Source organism: Aotus nancymaae, unplaced genomic scaffold, assembly GCF_030222135.1.
Source record: "Aotus nancymaae isolate 86718 unplaced genomic scaffold, 86718_ANA_hifiasm-v0.15.2.pri h1tg000028l, whole genome shotgun sequence".
Classification (NCBI taxonomy): Eukaryota; Metazoa; Chordata; class Mammalia; order Primates; family Aotidae; genus Aotus; species Aotus nancymaae.
The window spans coordinates 2,430,206-2,453,870 of NW_026988441.1; the positions used below are offsets into that span (position 1 = coordinate 2,430,206).

Here is a 23,665-nt window from a genome sequence, read left to right on the forward strand (position 1 = left end):
CCATTGCACTCCAGCCTGGGTAACAAGAGCGAAACTCCGTCTCAAAAAAAAAAAAAAAAAGGGAATCCAAAAGAGAAGAATCGGGTCCTGCTGAGTGACTAAAACACCTAGAAAAGTACCAGGCCGCGCCGAGGGGAGGCCAAGGGGTCGGACCCGTAGGCCCCGCCCTCCGCAATTGACCCCGCCCATTCTGCCATTGTCCCCGCCCATCCCCGCCATTTGTCCGCCCATCCCCGCAGTTGTCTGCCCGTGCTCCTGCCCTTGCCCTTTGTGTGGCCCTAGTGCACTTGCGCACGCGCAGCTTCCGGCAGATCCGGAAGTGGATCTCGTGGGCAGACTTGCACGCTCGGGTGAGTGAGTCTCAGTCTTTCGGGTTCAGGCCTGCGCTTAGGGGGCCTTAGGTGTCCACGCTCTGCTGTAAAGTTCTGGGGTCGCCCTGTAGGTTAAAACCCCGAAGCTGCTGTTCCTCTCGCGGCGTGGTCGTAAGACGTTCCCAGTCCCGTCGGTCCGAGAGGGTCTCGGGGTCTCCGTCCATTTCGGATTTAAAATCGTTCTGAAGGGTATGCCTATGGCTCCAATCTTTTTGCCTTAGGGTCGGTTTGGACACCGACTGCCCAACGCGTCGTTTCTCTGCTTAGAAACCTTCTTTGACTCTCTCTTCCCTCCCCCAGGTAAAGCCCTCACTCGGGGTGGCTACACACCCTTCGCCCCCGCTCCAGGGAGAGCAGAGGGAAAGCAGAAATGGAGGAGATAGAGGAAGAAATGCAGGGAATTAGCAATCAGAAAGAAGAGCAGGGACTGAAAAAAAAGGGTTACCGGGATGGGGCCAAACACGCTGTCAGAAAAGGAGTAGAGAGGAAGGGAAGCAAAATAAGCAGAAATGGACAGGAAATCTCAGAAGTGGGAAAAAGAAGAGGAAAGAAACAGAAGGTGGGATAGAGACGTTTACAGAAAGGGGGAAAAAATCACATAATGGTGGAGAAAGGGGGAGACCCAAATCCAGGTAAATGTGGAGTTGATTTAATATGGAACATTAAGTTGTGAAGTACTGATGTGTGGCTGTATAATACATTTAAAATTTGTTTCATTGTTTATACAGAAGATAATGAAAACTGCAAAACTAGGTAGGGTGTGAAGCTTCTGACTTTTCTAATTATGACATCAGAAGGAACCCTTATTCGGCCAGAGGGTTAACTGACTTGGCTCAGTTAATTCCAGCTCACCTTCTTCCCTTTCTCTGATCTTGAAAGAGGAGAGTCAAGAAATGGGAAGAGACTACACCGTATGCTGCTTTTGCAAACAGATATTAACAATATTATTCCTTTCTTTTTTTTGTGTGGCTTGTGTCATTTTCTTTTTTTTTTTTTTTTTTTGAGACGGGGTTTCGCTCTTGTTACCCAAGCTGGAGTGCAATGGCGCGATCTCGGCTCACTGCAACCTCCGCCTCCTGGGTTCAAGCAATTCTCCTGCCTCAGCCTCCTGAGTAGCTGGGATTACAGGCACGCGCCACCATGCCCAGCTAATTTTTTGTATTTTTAGTAGAGACGGTGTTTCACCGTGTTGACCAGGATGGTCTCTATCTCTTGACCTCGTGATCCACCCGCCTCGGCCTCCCAAAGTGCTGGGATTACAGGCGTGAGCCACCGCGCCCGGCCGGCTTGTGTCATTTTCTAAATTTGACATATACTCAAATTTGTCTTAAATGTAATCCCAGAATTTACTGGATTTTTAATTTTTTTTCAGATTATTTTCTCTTAAATGTATTGTTCAGCTTATGAGGTTTAAATGCTTTTTTTTTTCTTTTTGAGACAGAGACTCACTCTTTTACCCAGGCTGGAGTGCAGTGGCTTGATCTTGGCTCACTGCAGCCTCCGCCTCTCAGATTCAAGTGATTCTCCTGCCTCAACCTCCTGAGTGGCTGGGATTACAGACATGCGCCACCATGCCTCCAGCTAATATTTTGTATTTTTTAGTAGAGATGGGATTTTCACCATGTTAGCCAGGCCGGTCTCGAACTCTTGACCTCAGGTGATCCACCTCGGCCTCCCAAAGTGCTGGGATTACAGGCGAGAGCCACCAGGCCTGGCCTAAATGCTTTCTACTTTTTATCATATATTGGAACTATTCTTTGATGTCTGGTACCTGATTTCAGATTTCACTTTAAGGGTGTTGATAATCTTTTAACACTTAAAATCTGGTTTTACCAGTTAGTTTAATACAGTTGACCTTGAACAACACAAATTATCTGATAGACTTCTGGTCAACTTTGGGCTATCAGTAAAGTTTCTGGGGAATCAAAAGTTGTACCTGGATTTTTGACTGGGTGGTGTTTAGTGCCAATATCACTGGCATTGCCCAAGGCTCAACTGTATTCAGTTTCTTTGTTCCCTTATGTAATCTAAAGCCTCCCACTAAGTAGATGTTCATCCAAGTCCCCTTTGTCTTTTCTCTGCAAGATGTTGAAGAAGGGGCTGGATTGATGTGGAATTTTGTTCCAACAGAGGCCATCTGTTCATAATGAAGAGATTACTCAGAACTGATCTCCACAGCTGACCCCTTCTCATGCTTTCCAAGAGTAATAGCTATTTGTCATTTCATATTTTAAAATATTTTTCTGGAAAAAAGGAATTAAATCCTTGGGATTGATTAAACCCATGGAATAGAAGCTTCTACTCAGGAATATGAATGGTAATCTGGAAATAAGGACAAACCTTCCCTACTGCCCTATTCAGGCCACCCTTTCAGAATTCACTTACAACTGAGTTCTGCTCACTCAACTTAGACCTTTTCTGGGTGACATGGTGAAATGTCTCCTCTCTTTGAGCCTCAGTGTACCCACCTGTGACATGGAGGTGATGGGTATACCAGAAATTCTGATTCTGAGCCGATGGGATCCCCGAAATGATTTTCAGAATTGAGCATGTATCTGCATGTGGTGATATTTTGAGAGAGGGTGACCAGTTATAGTCTTCAGTAGCTCTCAGACCTCCAAAAATGATGGAAACTACTAGGAAAGGGGTGGGGGCATAGCTTAGAGACAAGAGAGCTGCTTCTCTCTCAGCATTTTATTCTTTTTCCCTAACTGCATCAGGAGTAAGTCTTGTTTTATTATGTCATCTCCTGGTGTTAAACCCATTTATGCTTTTACTGTGGGACAGTATTGCCTGTGGGACAAAAATGTGAACTACTTAGCATGGCTGCAACAGGGATTTCTGGAACTATGGTAGCTCTTCAGATGTTCCAATTTGAGGCTTTTATATCCTGCATTGACCAGTCATTGGATGCTGCTGACCTAGGGAGAGGCCATGAACTTGGACACAGCAGTTTTTCTTGGCTGAGTATCAAGTGAACAAAGAACAATGCAATTGAAGCAGAATGTGGGTTTCACCAAGAGGGGAGAACTTTTCGAAGACATGGGTGGAATAACTCTCTATTCTGTCTTCAGGAGTTTATTTTTTTCATGAGTTCATTTTCCCTCTTGTTGCAGTGGAAGCTAAGGACTATGTTTTTTCTATATTAAGCCTCTTCTGTGTGTGTGTGATTGAGGAAGGGAGTATATTGATTTTAAGCATTAAACGACGTATTTTTGGCATACAGACTGATCTTACGTGAGAAAGAAACCCAGACGAAGAGGAAAGAAAGAAGAGAAAGGAATGGCTCTTTCTCAGGTAAAAGTTATATTTTTGGTTGATTGTTCTGTCCTCTCCTTCCTGAAATGCGTATTTTGGACTTGCTAATTTTCTCAGACTCTGAAGTGTCCTGCCTAACATGTATATTCGTACCCAGGGCTTTCCCTCAGTTCCATCTCCACATAGATTCCATCTCACTATGACCCAGTAACATAGAACTTTGGAAAAGACTCCCCTTACATGATTGTTCTGGAAAGGGTTTTATACCCAGGCATGTATTGGATATGGGGAGCAGGCTCCATGGCGTCAGTGAGGTTGGGTGGCAGTGACTGTTCAGAGACTTCATTTGGATGCCCTTTCAGCTCTTTATAAACCAGGATTAAAGGAACTGCATAGGTGATACATTAATGTGCACGAATACCTGGAAAGCTGTGGAAAAGAAGACTGATGGGGGAAACTTTGGTTGAGTTTATAATACATTTGAAGCTAAACAATTGAATCAGTGTGTTTCTAGCTCTAAAATATTAATTTGGAGTGGAATGGGAGGTTCAGAAATAGATATTGGGGGTGGAGAAGGTAGTCTTTTTTTAAAATTGGTTTTAAAATACGGAATCAACCTAATTGTCTAACAGCAGGAGATTCTTTAAATTATTCACAGTGCATTATGTCATGAGGACTCTGCTGTTCATTTAGGAATTCTTTTGCAGCAGATGTTTAGATAAAAATGTCTATAATTTTTTTTTTTAATTTAAGCTCAGGGTTAGGTTTGTTATATAGCTAAACTTGTGTTGTGGGGGTTTGTGGTACAGATTATTTCATCATCCAGGTGTTAAACCTAGTACCCATTAGTTATTTTGCCTGATCCTCTCCCTCTACCCACCCTCCACCCTCTGGTAGCCCCCAGTGTGTGTTGTTTCCCTTCATGGGTTCATGGGTTCTTATCATTTAGCTCCCACTTGTGAGAACATGCAGTATTTAGTTTTCTGTTCCTGTGTTAATTTGCTAAAGATATGGGCTCCAGCTCCATCCATGTTCCTTCAAAGGACATGATCTTATTTTTTTTTAATGGCTACATAGTATTCCATGGTGTATATGTACTGCATTTTCTTTATCCAGTCTACCATTGATGGGCATTTAGGTTGAGTCTATGTTTCTGCTATTGTGAATAGTGCTACAGTGAACATACGCATGTATGTGTATATTCATCCAGGCATGATGGGATTGCTGGGTCGAATGGGAGTTCTGTTTTTAGATCTTTAAGGAATCGCTACATGGTCTTCCACAAAAATTGAACTAATTAACACTTCCACCAACAGTGTGTAAGTGTTCCTTTTGCTCCATAACCTCACCAGCATCTGTTTCATTTTTTTGACTTTTTAATAATAGCCAAAAGGGACTGGGTGCAGTGGCTCATGCCTGTAATCCCAATACTTTGGGAGACCGAGGTGGGCAGATCACCTGAGGTCAGGAGTTCCAGACCAGCCTGACCAACTTGGTGAAACCTCGTCTCTACTAGAAATATGAAATTAGCTGGGTATGGTAGCACGTGCCTGTAATCCCAGCTACTTGGGAGGCTGAGGCAGGACAATTGCTTGAACCTGGGAGGTGGAGGTTGCAGTCAGCCAAAATTGTGCCATTGCATTCCAGCCTAGGCAACAAGAGCAAAACTCTGTCTCAAAAAAAATAACAATAATTAGGCAGGGCGCGGTGGCTCACGCCTGTAATCCCAGCACTTTGGGAGGCCGAGGAGGGTGGATCACGAGGTCAACAGATCGAGACCATCCTGGTCAACATGGTGAAACCCCGTCTCTACTAAAAATACAAAAAAATTAGCTGGGCATGGTGGCGTGTGCCTGTAATCCCAGCTACTCAGGAGGCTGAGGCAGGAGAATTGCCTGAACCCAGGAGGCAGAGGTTGCGGTGAGCCGAGATCGTGCCATTACACTCCAGCCTGGGTAACTTGGAGCAAAAATTACAAGGAAATAGACAGTTCTATAATATAATTCAGTGCTCTCTTTTTAATCATGCATAGAACAACCAGGCAGAAGATTAGTAAGGAAATAAAGGGTTTGAGCAACACTTTACACCAAGCTTGTCTAACCCATGGACCACGGACTGCATGTGGCTCAGGATGCCTTTGAATGGTGTCCAATATAAATTCGTAAACTTTCTTAAAACATTATGAGATTTTTTTGTGATTTTTTTTTTTTTAAGCACATCAGCTATCATTAGTGTTAGTGTATTTTATGTGTGGCTCAAAATCTTTTGGCTTCCCTGAGCCCATTCTTCTTCCAATGTGGCCCAGGGAAGCCAAAAGATTGGACACTGCTGCTATAAACTAACTACACCGAACAAGCACAGAAAACTGCACTCAGCAAAAACAGAATGTGCACTCCTCTCAAGTGCACATCGAATATTCTCCAGGTTAGACCACATGTCAGGCCACGGAAGAAGTCCTGATACATTTTAGAAAGATAGTAGAACTCATAAAACTGTGTTCTCACACCATAATCAAGTAAAATTAGACATCAGTAATGGAAGTAAAATTAGACATCAGTAATATTCATTTAAAACTGAATTTTTCAGTTTTAAATGAATATTAACTACCTTATTGATGTATGATTAACATAAAAAAGCTATATATGTGATGTATACAATTTAATGAGTTTGGAGATAAGTGTACACCTCTAACACCACCTCTACAATCGATGTCATAAACATATCCATTGCCTCAGAAAGTTTCTTCCTGCCCTCTTTATTATTTAATATTTTTATAAGAACACAAAATAAGAACTACTGTCTTAACAAATTTTTAAGTGTACAATACAGAATTAACTATAAGCACTGTGGTGTTCAGTAGATCTCTAGGACTTTTTCATCTTTCATAACTGAAACTGATTACTACCTCACCATTTCCTCACCCTCAGCACCTAGCAACCACCATTCTATTCTCTGTTTCTATGAGTTTTACTGTTTTCAGTTCCTCATGTAAGTGGAATCATGTATTTGTTCTCTGTGCGGCCTATTTCACTTATGCTCCAGTTTCATTTAGGTTGACTGTTGCAAATAGCAGGATTTCCTTCTTTTTTAAGGCTGAATAATATTCATGGGGGGGTGTGTGTGTGTGCATGCGTGTGTGTGCGCACCACATTTTCTTTATCCGGTCATTCCTCTATGGACATTTAGTCATGACTTGGCTATTAAGAAGAAAGCTGAAATAAACGTGGGAGTACCTCTCTCTCTTCAAGATCCTGATTTTAATTCTTTTGGATATATACCCAGAAGTGGAATTAGTAGATCATGGTCGTTTTGTTTTTAATTTTGAGGAACCGCCGTACTGTTTCCATAGTGGCTGCACTAATTCATTGTACAACAGTTCCTTTTTCTCCACATCCTAGACATTGCTTGTCCTTTTTTTTTTCCTTTAATGGTCATCCTAATAGATGTGAGATTAAAATTATATTGTTGATTTGCATTTTCCTGGTGATTAGTGATATTGAGCACCTTTTCATGTACCTAATGGCTATTTTTATATTTTCTTTGGGAAAAAAAAGTCTGTTCAGCTTTCTTGCACATTTTTTATTGGGTTATTAGCTTTTTGGTTCTTGAGTTGTAGAAGTTCCTTATTTTTTTGGGTATTAACCTCTTCTCAGATATATAGTTTGCAAATATTCTCCCATTCTATAGGTTGCCTTTTTGTTTTGTTGGTTGGTTCCTTTGGTGTGTACAAGTGTTTTGGTTTGAAGTAGTCCCACTAGTTTGTTTTTGCTTTTCTTGCCTGCACTTTTGGTGTGATATCAAAGAAATCATCGCCAAGATAATCTCAAGAACATTTTCCCTATGTTTTCTTCTAGGAGTTTTACAATTTCAGGTAAGACTAAAGACCCAGTTTACCTTGAGTCTTTAGTCAGTTTTGAGTTTATTTTTATTTATGGCGTAAAATAAGCATCCGGTTTCATTCTTTGCATTTGGATGTACAGATTTCCCAGCACTATTTCCTGAAGAGAGTATCTTTTCTCCATTATGTATTCTTGACACACTTATCAAAGATCAGTTGATTGTATATGTGTGAGGTTATTTCTGGGCTTTGTATTCTAGTCCTTTTGTTTTGTATGTCTGTTTTATGCCAGTACCATACTGTTTTGATTACCATAGCTTTGTAATATACTTTGAAATCAAGCAATGTGATACCGCCAGCTTTGATATTCTTGCTCAAAATTGCTTTGGCTCTTGGGGTCTTTGTAGTTCTATATGAATTTTAGGATTGTTTCTTATATTTTTGTAAAAGGTGCTACTGTGATTTTGATAGGAATTGAATTGAATCTGTAGATTGCTTCAGATAATATGGACATTTTCATAATATTAATTTTCTAAGTTCTTGAACATAGAATATCTTTCCATTAATTTGTTTTGTCTGCTTTAATTTGTTTGCAGCATGCAAGTCATTTACCTATTTGGTTAAATTTATTTCATGTTAAAGTCACGTGGGGAGTGACTGCTCCAAAACATTTCTTTTGGAGTTGATAAAAATGTTTTTGAACTAGACAGAGATGGTGGCATATAGCTTTGTGAATGTAGTAAATGCCCCGAATTGTACTTTAAAATGGCTAATTTATTTATTTTATTTTAAAATGAAGTCTTGCTCTGTCACCTAGACTGGGATGCAGTGGCATGATCACTGCTTACTGCAGTCTCCACCTCCCAGGCTCAAGTGATCCTCCCACCTCAGTCTCCTGAGTAGCTGGGTCCACAGGCCGATGCTACTGTGCCCAGCTAATTTTTAAATTTTTTTTGTGGAGATGGAGTCTCACTTTGTTACCCAGACTGGTCTCAAATTCCTGGGCTCAAGCAGTCCTCTCGCCTCGGCCTCCCAATGTGCTGAAATTACAGGTGAGAGCAACGGCACCCAGCCTAAAATGACTAATTTTATGTTATGTGAATTTCTTCTCAGTTTAAAAAAAATAAAATTAGGGATATGTAAGTTTCTTGCATTATCTCACATAAAGCAGTCACAACACTGCGGCCAAATGAATATACCTCTCTTCTGTCATTTTGTGTGAAAATAAGAAATTTCCCTGTGTCTACTTGGTGAAGTGTGTTTTTATTTCAGAGACTGTTTACATTCAAGGATGTAACCATAGAATTCTCTCAAGAGGAGTGGGAGTGCCTGGACCCTGCCCAGAGGGCCTTGTACAGGGATGTGATGTTGGAGAACTACAGGAACCTGCTGCTTCTGGATGAGGATAACATCCCTCCAGAAAACAGTAACCACCCTTGTACATCTTTGCATTTTCCCTTGTGAGTCTCTTGGGAGCCTCTGATTTGCTTGTCTGAATCTGATCCCTGTTCTAAAAGGGGAGATTGAAACTGTTTTGATTGAGAGTGGAAAGGCTTCATAATGTGGCATGTAGACTTTAAACTTCCTCTTTCTTCAGAAGTTCTGCACGTAGTCAGGTTTGATGAGTGGTGGTTCCTGAACATCAGTACTTACTAACCTTATGGAAACTTTGCGAAGTATCTGGTATCATGGTTTTAGCCTTGTGCCTTTGATTCAGTAGTTTTTCAGAGTCTGCATATTTAAAGTAATACTTTTTCCAGACCCATCTGTAATGTCCTCTCTTCATAGCTGAACACAGGGCTGGGACTGTATCCAGGAAAAGCTCGGCATTCCATGTTCCTTTTTTCTTAACAAGTTGAAATCTTTCCTGAGCTGAATATTATGTTCATTTTGGAGAAAAGGAAAGAGTCCCGGACTGTGGAGAGTGAAGTGAAAATGGGGAAAAAAATGAGATAGTCAGAATGTGAGCACAAATAAGCACTCAGATGGCTAAGAATAAGCTACTCCATTGAGCATTGTTTGGAAAACTCTGCAATTTGGAAACGTCAGTGGGAAAACAAAAGTTGATTTCTTGTGAGCTGTCAAAGAAAAGTCCACACCCCCCCCATTGTCCCCAGCACACTGTTGTTCAAATGTGTGAAAGGCTGGACTCCCACTCTCTGTGATGCCCCAACTCATGCAGACACAAAAGCAAAGGTGCTATCATGGCCTGCAATACTCTTAGTCCCTTGGTTTTGAGAAGGACTCAGGCGATGGTTTTTAAGGACTCTCTTTTTGCATATTTAATTTCGTCTGATGTGTTGTTTTTAGTCTGTACAGATCAGAGCCGAGGCCTTTGTAGCCCTGGCTCCAGAACCGATTCCATTTTTATTCTCATTTCTTAACACCTGCAAGAACTCTTCAGGTAAATGAGGAAAACAGTGGCTCCCCCAGAATGTATCTGGGGTTCTCTGAAATTTTAAAGACTGTCAGTCTCTCTACTTGTTCAGGCCCCTTGGCCATTGCTTCAGTTCCGCTTTCGCCATGTGTGTCTAAAGGGGAACAGGTGGACTTTTGAGGTTGCTGCCCAGCAGTAATATAAGACTTGACAGATCCTCTTTTTGACTGCCATTCCAAAACGGGAGTATATCTCATTTTTTTCAGCTCTCGGCTTGAAGCCCATGGACAGAACACACTGCCTCTTCTTAAGAATCCTACAAAATCTGGGCTGGGCGCGGTGGCTCACGCCTGTAATCCCAGCACTTTGGGAGGCCGAGGCGGGTGGATCACGAGGTCAAGAGATCGAGACCATCCTGGTCAACATGGTGAAACCCCGTCTCTACTAAAAATACAAAAAATTAGCTGGGCATGGTGGCACATGCCTGTAACCCCAGCTACTCAGGAGGCTGAGGCAGGAGAATTGCCTGAACCCAGGAGGCGGAGGTTGCAGTGAGCCGAGATCGCGCCATTGCGCTCCAGCCTGGGTAACAAGAGCGAGACTCTGTCTCAAAAAAAAAAAAAAAAAAAAGAATCCTACAAAATCTGACCTTTCTTTTTACCCTCATATCTTATATTTGTCTCCCTTTTCTAGCTTTCTAACCTGTCCAGGAACTTAGAGAGACCTTGGTCTTCCTTATTTCATATTCTTTTAAGATTTGCCTATGAAAGTGTCTTTTGAAATACACATTCCTAGAGTCTGAAATTTCCTCTCTTTCTGCTGTGATAACAACCCACCAGTAGGTGATGGACAGCTTTTGGCACTCTCACACGGAATACCTACACTCCTGGCATTTGCTGTGACTTGTAATCTGTACTGCCTGGGTGGGCAGTGCTGCCTCATGCTATGAACATGGCATCTTAGCCTGCACACACTTTCAGATTCCGGCTCTTAAATTTGCTTTCTGTGTGAGTTAGGGATAGATAGTTTTGTTTTGGTATGAACATTTGTGATAATTTACCTCAAGAGGATTTAAATCAGTCAATGCTGTTAGAGATCTTAGTACCTGGCATAACATTTAATATGGTCTGAAAAGTTACTTTTATTAATCAGATATGTCAGGTGTCTGCCATGTTTCTTATGAGATTGATCTTTGCCTGTATTATGTCTTACATGTTTTATTTTCTTGTAATTTTTTCTCATACCAACATCTTCTCTGACTCTACATAATAAAATTTCAAAGCACACAGCTTTCATTATATGTATTTTTTGGCCATAGAACTGGAAAAGTAGATGACACTTCCTAGTCAGGGAGTTTCTCTATATACTGCTGCCATATAACTGCAGGCATGAAATTTTCACACTCCCCCCCTAATTCTTAATCTATATAATATGTATTTACCTTGTTTCAGTTTCAGTTAGTACCAAGCTTGGATTTTAATTTAAACAGGCAGGTTCATGGGAAGGAAAAACACCAGCCGAGAAATAGGAATAAGGAATAGGTTTATTTACAAATATATACATTACCATCTGCATCAACACCGGCAAAGAAATCAGCACGGGTAATCGCAAGGTCAATCTGGGAGCCTCACAGCAACATCGGCAAATAAATCAGAAAGGAATCAGCACGGGCATACACCGGAAAGAAATCAGCACAGGTATACACCGGCAAAGATCAGCACGGGCGTCCGGCAACAAAGATCAGCACGAGTGTCCGGCAAAGAAATCAGCACGGGTAACGGCAAAGCCAAGCCTTCTGTCGACTCTTAGTAATAAGCTCTTTCCTGTAACATAACACTAGACTGTTCTTCTTATAGTGTATTAGTACTGAATTATCTTTTATACTGTACTAAAAAAAGTTCATTTCTTTTATATTGTGCTAAAGAAAGCAGCTTATTTACAGTTTAAGATATGCTGACTCCGTCTTCATTATGCAACTGCGTCCTTGAATTACTTTACTAAAAAGTGAACCACGGGAACTGGCCAGGTTCCCAGATCCGGGTTCAAGGTGAGCTGAGCTCACTCTGTGCACCGAATGCTCTCAACTCATACAAGGAAATGAAGATCATGAGGAGTCTGTGCAAAGCTTTATAAACAATTTAGTTAACCCTTACATACCTGAACCTGATATTTCAAAATTTAGTGATTCTCAACATATTATTTTTCCTATTGTGTGTTCCTTCTGTAAGTTCTTTCTGTAGTTCATAAGCAGTAGTTCTTTAGAATTTCCCAGACAATTATTCTGTGTAATCTAACTTGCCTGCTAGGTTTTCACAGGTTACTAAAGTATTTTATTTACTTTTGTTATGATTTACAGAAGATGATTTTTCAGTATATATCATGCAATATAACCACCATGCACAAATTGTTAATGCTGGAAAATGCACATTCTGCATGGGTATAGGTAGGTTTATAACAAGTATTCATATTTACAATTTGTAAATACTCAAAATTTTATTAAATTTTTCCTAATTTTTCCTTGCAGTTTTTTTTGCAATTATGAATTGCCATTTTTAAATATTTTTATTAGATAAGTTTGAGCTGTGCCTTACCTTTTATTTATATGTAATAATTATGTACTAAATAATAACATTGCTATCTATTTATCTTCAAATATAAGACTACCATATAGTTATGCCAATTTACGTGTTCCTTGTGGTGGAAAAATATCTCCTTTCAGGGCTTATGTGGGTTTACATACTATGAGTGTTTTAGCTATAGGGTGTTTCAAACTGTGCTTAAAATAATTTGTTACATGTTTTGTTGCTATGTTACTTTATTGAGGACAATCTCTGTGTTCTTAAACATTTAAAGATAATGATTGAGAAGCTTTATAACGCTGTTTATTATCATTCTTAATTTTCTTGTAATATTATGTATTTAGATAAAATATTTATCTTCCAACTCTATTTGATGGAAAGCCTGTGGTTTTTTATATATTTCAGATATTTCTGCAGGATTTGCAAGCAAGGGATTATCACCAAAGGAAAATAATAAAGAGGAATTTTACTATCTGGTAATATTGGAAAGAAAGGAAAGCCATGGCATTAACAGTTTTGACCTCAAGGAAGCCTGGGAAAATATGCATAAATGTGACAGCCTGTGGGAATATGATGCAAAAAGTTACAAAGGGGGCCAGGTGCAGTGGCTCACGCCTGTAATCCCAGCACTTTGGGAGGCCGAGGTGGGTGGATCACAAGGTCAAGAGATCGAGACCATCCTGGTCAACATGGTGAAACCCCATCTCTACTAAAAATACAAAAAATTAGCTGGGCATGGTGGCGCATGCCTGTAATCCCAGCTACTCAGGACGCTGAGGCAGGAGAATTGCTTGAACCCAGGAGGCGGAGGTTGTGGTGAGTCGAGATTGCGCCATTGCACTCCAGCCTGGGTAACAAGAGCGAAACTCCGTCTCAAAAAAAAAGTTACAAAGGAGTGCCTTTGACCTGTAACAAAAATCTCACTCATAGAAAAGATCAACAACATAATAAATCCTCAATAAATTTCTCTTTAAAGCAGAGTGTTTCTGTAAGAGATAGGATAGTGCATATCAGTATTTCATACATGACAAACCATTTATAAGGAATTTGTTAAAACTGAAAAATAATATAAGATATGCTGGAAACAAATAACGTGAAGTGTTTTGAAAACAGAATTGGATTAAGCTCACAGGCACAGCTGGCTGAACTATGGAGATTTCAGACTGGGAAGAAAATTTATGAATGTAATCCACTTGAGAAGTCTGTCAACGGTAATTCCTCAGTTTCACTACTTCCTCCTAGTGTCAAAAACATTTGTAATAAATACAGGAAGATTTTGAAATACCCCTTGTTACATACACAATATGGGAGAGCGCACAATAGAGAAAAATCATACAAATGTAACGACTGTGGGAAGGCTTTTAGCAAAAGTTAGAACCTCACTAATCATCAGAGAATTCATTCTGGACAGAGACCTTACAAATGTAATGTGTATGGCAAAGCCTTTAACCAATGTTCAAACCTCACTAGACATCAGAGAGTCCATACAAGAGAGAAATCATATCAATGTAATATATGTGGCAAGGTCTGTAGTCAAAGTTCAAATCTTGCAAGTCATCAGAGAATGCATACTGGAGAGAAACCTTACAAGTGTAATGAATGTGGTAAGGCATTTATCCAGCATTCACACCTTTGGGGTCATGAAAGAATTCATACTGGAGAGAAACCTTACAAATGTGATGAATGTGACAAAACCTTTGCTGAGCATTCAAGCCTTATGAAACATAAGAGAATCCATACTGGAGAGAAGCCTTACATATGTAATGAGTGTGGCAAAGCTTTTAAGCAGTGCTCACATCTCACTAGACATCAGAACGTACATCCTGGAGAGAAACCACACAAATGTAATGTGTGTGGCAAGGCTTTCATCCAAAGTTCAAGCCTTGTGGAACATCAGAGAATTCATAATGGAGAAAAACCTTACAAATGTAATAAATGTGATAAGGCTTTTAGCAAACATTCACACCTTTGGGGTCATCAGAGAACTCATACTGGAGAGAAACCTTACAAATGTAATGAGTGTGACAAAGCCTTTGCTGAGCGTTCAAGCCTTATGAAACATAAGAGAATCATACTGGAGAGAAGCCGTACATATGTAATGAGTGTGGCAAAGCTTTTAAGCAGTGCTCCCATCTCACTAGACATCAGAACACACATCCTGGAGAGAAACCACACAAATGTAATGAGTGTGGCAAAGCCTTTACTGAACGTTCAAATCTTACGCAGCATAAGAAAATCCATACTGGAGAGAAACCTTAAAAGTGTGCTCAGTGTGGCAAAGCTTTTACCCAATTCGCAAACCTTACTAGACATCAGAAAATACACATTGGAAAGGAACATTGTAAACATGATATATATGGTGATGCTTTATTCCAAAGTTCAAAGCTTGGGGATCATCAAAAAATTTATAATAGAGAAAAACGTATCAAATATAAGGAGACAAAAATTAAGTGTTCAGGCTGTACTTACCATCGGGGCTCCATTGTGAAAAGAAACCATATAAAACTAAAATAGGTGGCAAAGCCTTTAGCTATGGCTTATACCTCACTTGATATCAGAATATGCATCTTTGAGATAAACCACATAAAGATAGCGTGTGTGGCAAGGCTTACCAAAGTTCAGGCCTTGTGGAACATGACAGAATTCTTACTGTAGAGAAGAAGCCTTACATATATAATGAATGTGAACAGCTTTATAAAAATATTTACACTAATATGGTTATGACAATACATTCAGGATGTGGAAAGTCCTTTAAGCAATGTTCTGACTTCAGGATACACCATTCATGTTGGAGAGAAACATTACAAATGAAGGTGGCAAATTATTTTAAACAAATTTCTCAATGGGAATTCATGCTTATATGAAAGCATTTTGTCATACAAAAATTCATGCTAGAAGGAACTAAGTCTTTGTTTCTCCTTGAAGATTAGATGACCGATGTTAAATTCACAGATGATTTTTAAAAGTCACTTAAAACTCATGAGATGGTGTGTGTCAGAGGAGCAAGGATATCTGTGGAAAGATCTAACTCTTCAGTTTAAAACTTTTTTTAATTCAGTTATTTCATAGTTTTAAAGTGTTATTGATGAATTATTACAACTTGAAGTTTGAAATCTGTTGATGTTAAATCTTCATGGCATGCTTTTCATTTATCATGATTGTCTCAAGGAATGGATTGGTAAGATGGAAAGGGCTATTTCCTTAGGTGTGGTTTATTTATATTATTGAAACCTGAAAAAAGCAAGAACACTAATTTTAATATACAATATACTATAAATTTAAGAGCATGGGGGTTTGTGACAATAGAGGAAAAACTGTTGTCTAACATGCTTTTTGTGGTCAGGACCCCTTAGATTTCGTTGCTGTGACCGAGGACCTTTGTCGATCATGGGAAAGATAGGTTACACTACAAGATGATAATGAAACAAGAGGACTAGGGTGGGACATTGAGAGAAAGATTTCTATGGAAGTAAAATGGTAGGTTACTAGAGACTGCATATGTGGTAGAAATGGAGGGGGAATGATGCTCACCCTCTCTTGAAAGGTAGTAACTGTTGCATATCACAGATTATTGAAAATAGGTCTTATTTTTGGAAACTGAAGAGAGAATGGTTAGAGAGAAGAGAGAAGTGACCACAGAGGACACTTCCCATCAAAAGAAGCAGAGTAGTGTGTGCTTATAAGGGATTCACATTTGGCCCCTGAGATTGCATTTAGTACCATTTTATTTAGAATATATTATACTTCTCATGTCTTAATTAGTAGATTGTTTTTTTCTTTCTTTCTTTCTTTCTTTCTTTTTTTGAAATGGAGTGTCACTCTGTCACCCAGGCTGGAGTGCAGTGGCTGGCACAATCTCGGCCCACTGCAACCTCCGCCTCCCAGGTTCAAGCCGTTCTCCTGCCTCAGCTTCCCGAGTAGCTGGGACTACAGGTGCACCTTGCCACACCCAGCTAATTTTTGTATTTTTAGTAGAGAAGGGGTTTCACCATATCGGTCGGGCTGGTCTTGAACTCCTAACCTCAGGCGATCCACCCACCTTGGCCTCCCAAAGTGCTGGGAATACAGGCATGAGCCACTGCAACCAGCACAAATATTATTTTTAGTAACCCTGAATGAATCATGTGCCTTCTGTCAACCCAAGCATATCCCACCTTGTTGGAACTCTTAATATCAAACACTACAGTACATCATTAGACCCTCAAGGTTGAATGTCATCTATAACAATTTCTATCCATGTTACGTTCAAATAGTATACAACTTGAGGAATATATGTTCATAAATTGCACTTGAAATATTTTCTCCACACTCTGCCCCAGAGGAATTCTATCGCTGTAGTGAAAATGCCATGCCATAGTGGTACAGTTATCAGACCCCTGAAACCTGCCTTCTCATTCATGAATATGCACTGGGTGATTATACTTCTACATGCTTTTTCCTACATGTCTTTATTTCTGCATGCCTTTGCAAGAATGGCTTGCACCTTCTTTTACATGAGATGAAAATACAAATGTAAGCATACAAAAATATTAGTAAACAAAATTTCTGGAATAATAATAACATAACTTCTTTTTTTGTACTTGGAGCACTTCCTGAAATAATTTGAAAAAAATCAGTGTTCATGAGTTTCCTTTTTTTTTTGAGATAGTCTCACTCTGTTGCCCAGACTGGAGTGCAGTGGCGTAATCTTGGCTCACTGTAACCTCCACCTCCCAGTTTCAAGTGATTCTCCTGCTTCAGCCTCCCGAGTAGCTGGGACTGCAGGCATACACCACCACGGGCCCAGCTAATTTTTGTATTTTTAGTAGAGACGGGGTTTTACCATATTGGTCAGGCTAGTCTTGAACTCCTGACCTTGTGATCTGCCCGCCTCGGCCTCCCAAAGTGCTGGGATTACAGGCGTGAGCCACTGCACCCAGTCATGAGTTTCCTCTTAATAATGAACATAGACAATGGGATTTTTTAAAAAAAAGAAACTAGAAACCTCATATTTACCCCCAAAATATTTTCTTACTAATTTGTACTTGTGGCCACTTCAGTGGAACAGGAGAGAACCCCATGCAGAATTTAGTTTAAATTTTAGGATTGCTGGTACTCTACATCAAAGTGTGGTAAGAATGTTTGTTACAAAAGGCTTTCTGGAGAGATCATGGTAGACTTCCCAAGCTGGTTCAAAAATGGCTAGAGAAGGCAGTGAAAGATGACTGACTTGGGGTGTTATGATACTTAGATCTGGTAGGGCTGGAGTGAGTACTCATCTTTGGTTTGAATTTCCAGCTAGTCATCTGGGCATGGAGGCTGACACCTGTAATGTCAGCACTTTGAGAGGCTCAGGTGAGAGGATTGCTTGAGCCCAGGAGTCCGAGACTAGCATAGGCAAGATGGCGAGCCCGTCTCTACAAAAAAATTAAAAATTAAGTGGGTATGTTGGCACATTTCTGTAGTCCCAGCTACTCAGGAAGGCTGAACCAGGAGAATTAATTGAGCTTAGGAGTTGGAGGTTACAGTGAGCTAAGATCATGCCACTGTACTCCAGCCTAGGTGACAGAGCAAGGCCCTGTCCAAAAAAAAAAAAAAAAAAAAAAGTCAATTTCTAGGCCAGGCACAGTGGCTCAAGCCTGTAATTCTAACACTTTGGAAGGCCAAGATTGGCAGATCACTTAAACCCAGGAATTCGAGACCACCCTTAGCAAACTTTGTCTCTATAAAAAATACCTCCCACCCCAAATTAACATTTGTTGGTACCTCATAATTTTCTTCTCTTTTTTTTTAAGACAGAGTCCAACCCTGGTGCCCAGGCTGGAGTGCAGTGGTGCAATCTCATCTCACTGCAACCTCCACCTCCCAGACAAGCGATTCTCCTGTCTCAGCCTCCCAAGTAGCTGGGACTACAGGCATGTGCCACCATGCCTGGCTAATTTTTATATTTTTAATAGACATGGGGTTTCACATTATTGGCCAGACTGATCTCGAACTCCTGACCTCAAGTGATCTCCCCACCTAGGCCTCTCAATGTGCTAGGGTTACAGGCGTGAGCCACCACGCCCGGCCTAGTACCTCATAACTTCTTGTTGCTGAATAATATTCTACAATGTGTCTGTCTATTCATTGTTTGATGGAGATTTTAACTCTTTCTACTTTTAGAAATTAGGCTATTATGGAAAATGCTGCTATGAACAACTTTTTACAAGATGTTTTCGGAGATACACGTGTTCACTGGGGTACGTTTGTAAACATGGAATTGCTGTGCCATGGTAATTATCGGTGACTGTCTTTCTGTTGATCTGCCAAACTTTTAGAAGACAGCTGCACCATTTCATGTTTCCACCGGAAATGCCCCTGTGTTCCATTTTCTGCACTTCCTATCAATTATTGATGTTTGTACTTACTGGGTTAGCAGCAATAGTATAGCCTTCTAGTCACTTACAAGGGATATTTCATTGTGGTTGGATTTGCTTGTCTTAATGACGAATGTTGAGCGTCTGTTCCTATGCTTATTAGCCATTTGTGTCTTGAGGAGAAATGTCTACTCAAAAATTTCTTTTAATATTTTCAAAATTAGACTATGTATTTTTGGTTGTAAAAATTCTTTTATATTCTGAATACTACACCCTTAGGAGATACATAATTTGCAAATACTTTTTCCACTTCTGTGTACTGTTTTTCCACTTTCTTGATGGCATTCTTTATTCTGGCGAAGTTGGCGAGGTTCTGTGGCTCATACCAGTAATCTCAGCACTTTGGGAGGCCCAGGAGAGAGGATCACTTGTGTCCAGGAGTTTGAGACCAGCCTGGACAACATAGTGAGACCTCATCTCTACAAAAAATAAAAAATTAGCTGAGCATCATGGCATGCACCTGTAGTTCCAGCTCCTCGAGAGGTTGAGGCGAAAGGATAACTTGAGCCAGGGAGGTTGAGGCTGCAGTGAGCCAAGACTGACACTGTACTCAGCCTGGGTCACAGAGTGAGACTCAAAACCAATACAGGAATGCAGATGGTGATGAATAAACTTTGAAAACATGGAATTAGCTTTATTCTGTATTAGTCTGTGTTTAGGGGAACATATACAATTATTTAAAGAGTAAGAATAGTTATGTAAGTTAAGAATTTGGGAGGTGCTTGAGCTGTGAAATGTGTGGAAGACTCCAGCTGGAACATCAGATAGCCACTGGCAACTCAGTTTGAAACTGTGAGGTGGGTGAGAAACCAGAACTCATGGACATGTCTTAGAAGTCACTGCTTTGGGCTGCTTGATTGGGATTAGAGATGATGGGGTCTGTGAGGTGTGCATCTGAGATTAATGCCTTAATGCTTCACTTCTGCCTCTCCTATTCCATCCAGGCTTTCCTTTTTAAAAAAAAATTTTTTTTTTTAAATTTTTAACGTTATCTATTTATTTATTTTAAAGGTGGGTTAAGAGACTGGCTAATTTTTGTATTTTTGGTAGAGACAGGGTTTCGCCATGTTGCCCAGGCTGGTCATGAACTCCTGACCTCAAGTAGTCCACCCACCTCAGCCTCCCAAAGTGCTGGGATTACAGGTGTGAGCTGCGCCTGGCCCATTCAGGTTTTTCTCATTGGCAAAGTTTAGCAAGAACTATACAGGAAAAGTCTTCTGGAAAACAGTTCTGAGCAGCGGATTGCAGTGGTGGCAGTGTTAAGTGGACAAAGGACATTGCCGTATAGGAAAGTAGCTGAGGCCTGTTGACCTCAAAACTGGAGATGCTTTTAAAAACGTTGATAGTGAATGCAGATGGCGCCTAATATATTTGTTCAGTTATTTTGGGTAGCTGTAGTATTATTCTTTTAGAAAATGGTGACGAGGTGCTATGTTTGAATGTATTCCCCAAAAGCTCATGTTGGAAATCGAATCCCCGAATCCATATGTTGATGGTACTTAGAGGTGGGGGCCTTTGGGAGGTAATTAGGGATAGATGAAGTTATGGGGGTGGTCCCTATGTTGGGATTGGTAGCCTTATGAGAAGAGGAAAAGAGAGCTGGGCTGGCATGCTTCCTCCCCTCAGCATGCGATGACTTCCGACATGATGCAGCGGTAAGGCCTCACCACATGTGGCCCGTCAGCCTCGGACTTCCCAGCCTCCAGAGCTGGAAGAAATAAACTATATATATGCACATACATGAATTATATACACACATATAAAGTACATACACATAAATTACCCAGGTCAGGTTTTCTGTCACAGCAACAAAAAAATGGACTAAGACACAGGATAGGTTGGGGTTTGGGGGACGTAGGGTGAATATCTAAAAAACATTGGCAGTGGAAACAACACAGTGATTTATGGCAATTGATGAGCATCATTGAGAAGCAGATGACGTAGAAAGACAAACTGTATTGTCCTTGACTTGCTCTTCAGGCCTAGATCTCTAACAGTTTGTCAAGAAAGAGGGTATTGCTAAAGCTGTCTAGGCTTTACTTTTTAAAGTCCTATAAGTGGCCGGGCACGGCGGCTCACGCCTTTATTCCCAGCACTTTGGGAGGCCGAGGTGGGTGGATCATGAGGTCAAGAGCTTGAGACCATCCTAGCCAACATGGTGAAACCCCACCTCTACTAAAAATACAAAGATTGGCTGGGCGTGGTGGCACGTGCCTGGAGTCCCAGCTATGCAGGAGGCTGAGACAGGAGAATAGCTTGAAAATAGCTTGAACCCAGGAGGTGGAGGTTGCAGTGAGCCGAGACTGCACCACTGCACTCCAGCCTGGGCAACAGAGCGAAACTCCATCTCAAAAACAAACAAACAAAAAAAGTCCTGTAAGAAATGGCATGTCCTGTAGTGCTGGGAGACACAAAACCTCTTCGTGTTAAATCCCGGAAGCTTAGGGTATAGAAGGACTATTTTCTGTCAGTTGCACCACTGGAATAGTTGACCCTGTCGGGCAACTGATGCTTACATGGTAACTCAGAGATGGAGGTGCTTCCATATTACAGTTTCTCCATCTCAAAAATGGGCCTCTGATGATTGCAAAGGAAACAAGCAAGAAGGTCACGCTTCCTTTTAACTGATTTGACCTGAAAGTGATATAATACACTTACATCCTGTTTGGCAAAACTGGTCTCACGATTTTAACTTGAGGCAAGGTGGCTGAGAAATTAGGGTAATGTTGTCTACGTATGTGAAACTGTTAAAAGAATGAGGAAAGTCAGGGCTGGGCGCAGTGGCTCACACTGTAATCCCAGCACTTTGGGAGGCTGAGGCGGGCAGGTCACTAGGTCAGGAATTCGAGATCAGCCTGACCAACATGGTGAAACCCTGTCTCTACTAAAACTAAAATATTAGCTGGGCGTGGTGGCACACACCTGTAGTCCCAGCGACTCAGGAGGCTGAGGCAGGAGAATTGCCTGAACCCAGGAGGCAGAGGTTGCGGTGAGCTGAGATTGTGCCACTGCCTGGGCGACAAGCAAGACTCCATCTCAAAAAAAAAAAAAAAAGAAAGAATGTCATATTGGAGTGATTACTACCATGCCTAAAAAACAAGGTATAGAATATCATATATGGTATTCTCTTTGTGATAAAAAAAAATCTGAAATTAATACCTACCGAGAAGGCTATTTAAGAAAATGAAAAGTTTGCAAAGGCAAATTAGAATAGGGATTTTCATATGTTTGTAATATAATTTTGACTTTATAGACAAAAATATTTTGCATGTGGAAAAACAAAAAGGAAACTAAACAAATTGAAGACTATAAGCAAGTTTGCATAAACTACAAGCAAATACAGCCTTACACATTTTAAACGTTCACCCTCAATTGAGGATATTCTGTATACCCAAGGAAATCCTGTGAACGGCTTTAATGCTTCACTGGAAATATTTAACATAGGCTCCCTCTGAAAATTCCTGAGTTATGATATAACAGTTAGATTACCTTCAAGTTACAGTGTAATACAAAAATATATTTGGAAGTGACTTAGAATATTTCCCAACCACAAGCCTTTTGCATATCTCTCACTTTAAGGTAAGATGGCATCTTGTTTTTAAATCTCAGATTGAATTCTTTCGTTTTCCTACCTTGAAAGTAGACTGAGAATATATTAAAACTTGGAGAAATCTTTTTATGTAGATACAAATAGAGCTCCACTGAAGTAAATCTGTAAGTTAAAAAAAAAACTGCTAAGGACAGTTTAATAATTCTTGTCTTTCATTTCAAACACCTAAAAGACAGGCCATAGGTTACACAGAATATTAGACTCTCAGGATAAAGAATAAAATCAGTTGATATAATCTGTCTCTTTCCAAAATTATGGTGACCACATTGTCATTAATATAATTGGTAACAAGCACATTGTTTTGGGATTTTGTTGTTGGAGACAGGTCTCCCTCTGTCCAGCCCAGGTTGCAGTGCGGTGGTGTGATCACAGCTTACTGTAGCCTCAACCTCCTGGTCTCAAATGATCCTCCCACAGCGGCCTCCCGAGTACTTGGGACCACAGGTGTGTGCCACTACATCTGGCTAACTTTTTAATTTTTTGGTAGTGATGAAGTCTCACTGTGTTGTTGATCTTGAAGGCTGTTGATCAAGGCTGATCTTGAACTCCTGTGCTCAGCCTCAAACGATCCTCCCACCTCAGCCTCCCAAAGTGCTGGGATTACAGGCATGAGCCACTGTGCCTGGCTTTCTAACTTCTTGTTTCTTTCTCTTGCTCTGTTTTTGATGTGTGAATATGAAATTTGAAAATCCCTGTTCTTCATTAAAATTACAGTAGCCATTTAACAGAATTAATATTCTTTGGAAAAAATATGGAAATGCTGCTTTCAGGTAAATAAGACAAAGCTTAAAAATGAAAATGTCACACCTGTAATCCCAGCACTTTGGGAGGCTGAGGGGGGCAGATCATGAGGTCAGGAGTTAGAGACCAGTCTGGCCAACATAGTGAAACTAAAAATACAAAAAGAAAAAAAAAAAAATGAGCCAAGTATGGTGGCGAGCATCTGTAATCCCAGCTACTCAGGAGGCTGAGGCAGGAGAATCACTTGAATCCGGGAGGCAGAGGTTGCAGAGAGCTGAGATTGCGCCACTGCACTCCAGCCTGGGTGACGAGCGATACCTGGTTTCAAAAGAAAAAAGAATATGATTCTACATGAGAAGTTGACAGACTTTAAAGGGCCAAGTGGTATTTTATTCTTTGTAGGCGATACTGTTGGCTAATATTCTACTCTGCCTTTAATGGATCAGTAGTACCTACACATGGGTTTGGCCATGTCCCAAGTAAACATTATTTA

The 23,665-nt window shown here is 40.6% G+C and overlaps 1 protein-coding gene across 1 annotated transcript; it reads left to right on the forward strand.

Moving 5' to 3' along the window:
* Window positions 1–260: 260 nt before the first annotated feature.
* On the forward strand, window positions 261–16,336 carry LOC105734251 (zinc finger protein 677-like). Its single transcript, XM_064380761.1, has 5 exons — window positions 261–350; window positions 3,598–3,668; window positions 8,740–8,893; window positions 13,666–13,679; window positions 13,817–16,336. Exons 2-5 carry the CDS (start codon window positions 3,654–3,656, stop codon window positions 14,909–14,911), a joined length of 1,278 nt encoding a protein of 425 aa, XP_064236831.1. The 5' UTR covers window positions 261–350; window positions 3,598–3,653; the 3' UTR covers window positions 14,912–16,336.
* Window positions 16,337–23,665: the final 7,329 nt, after the last annotated feature.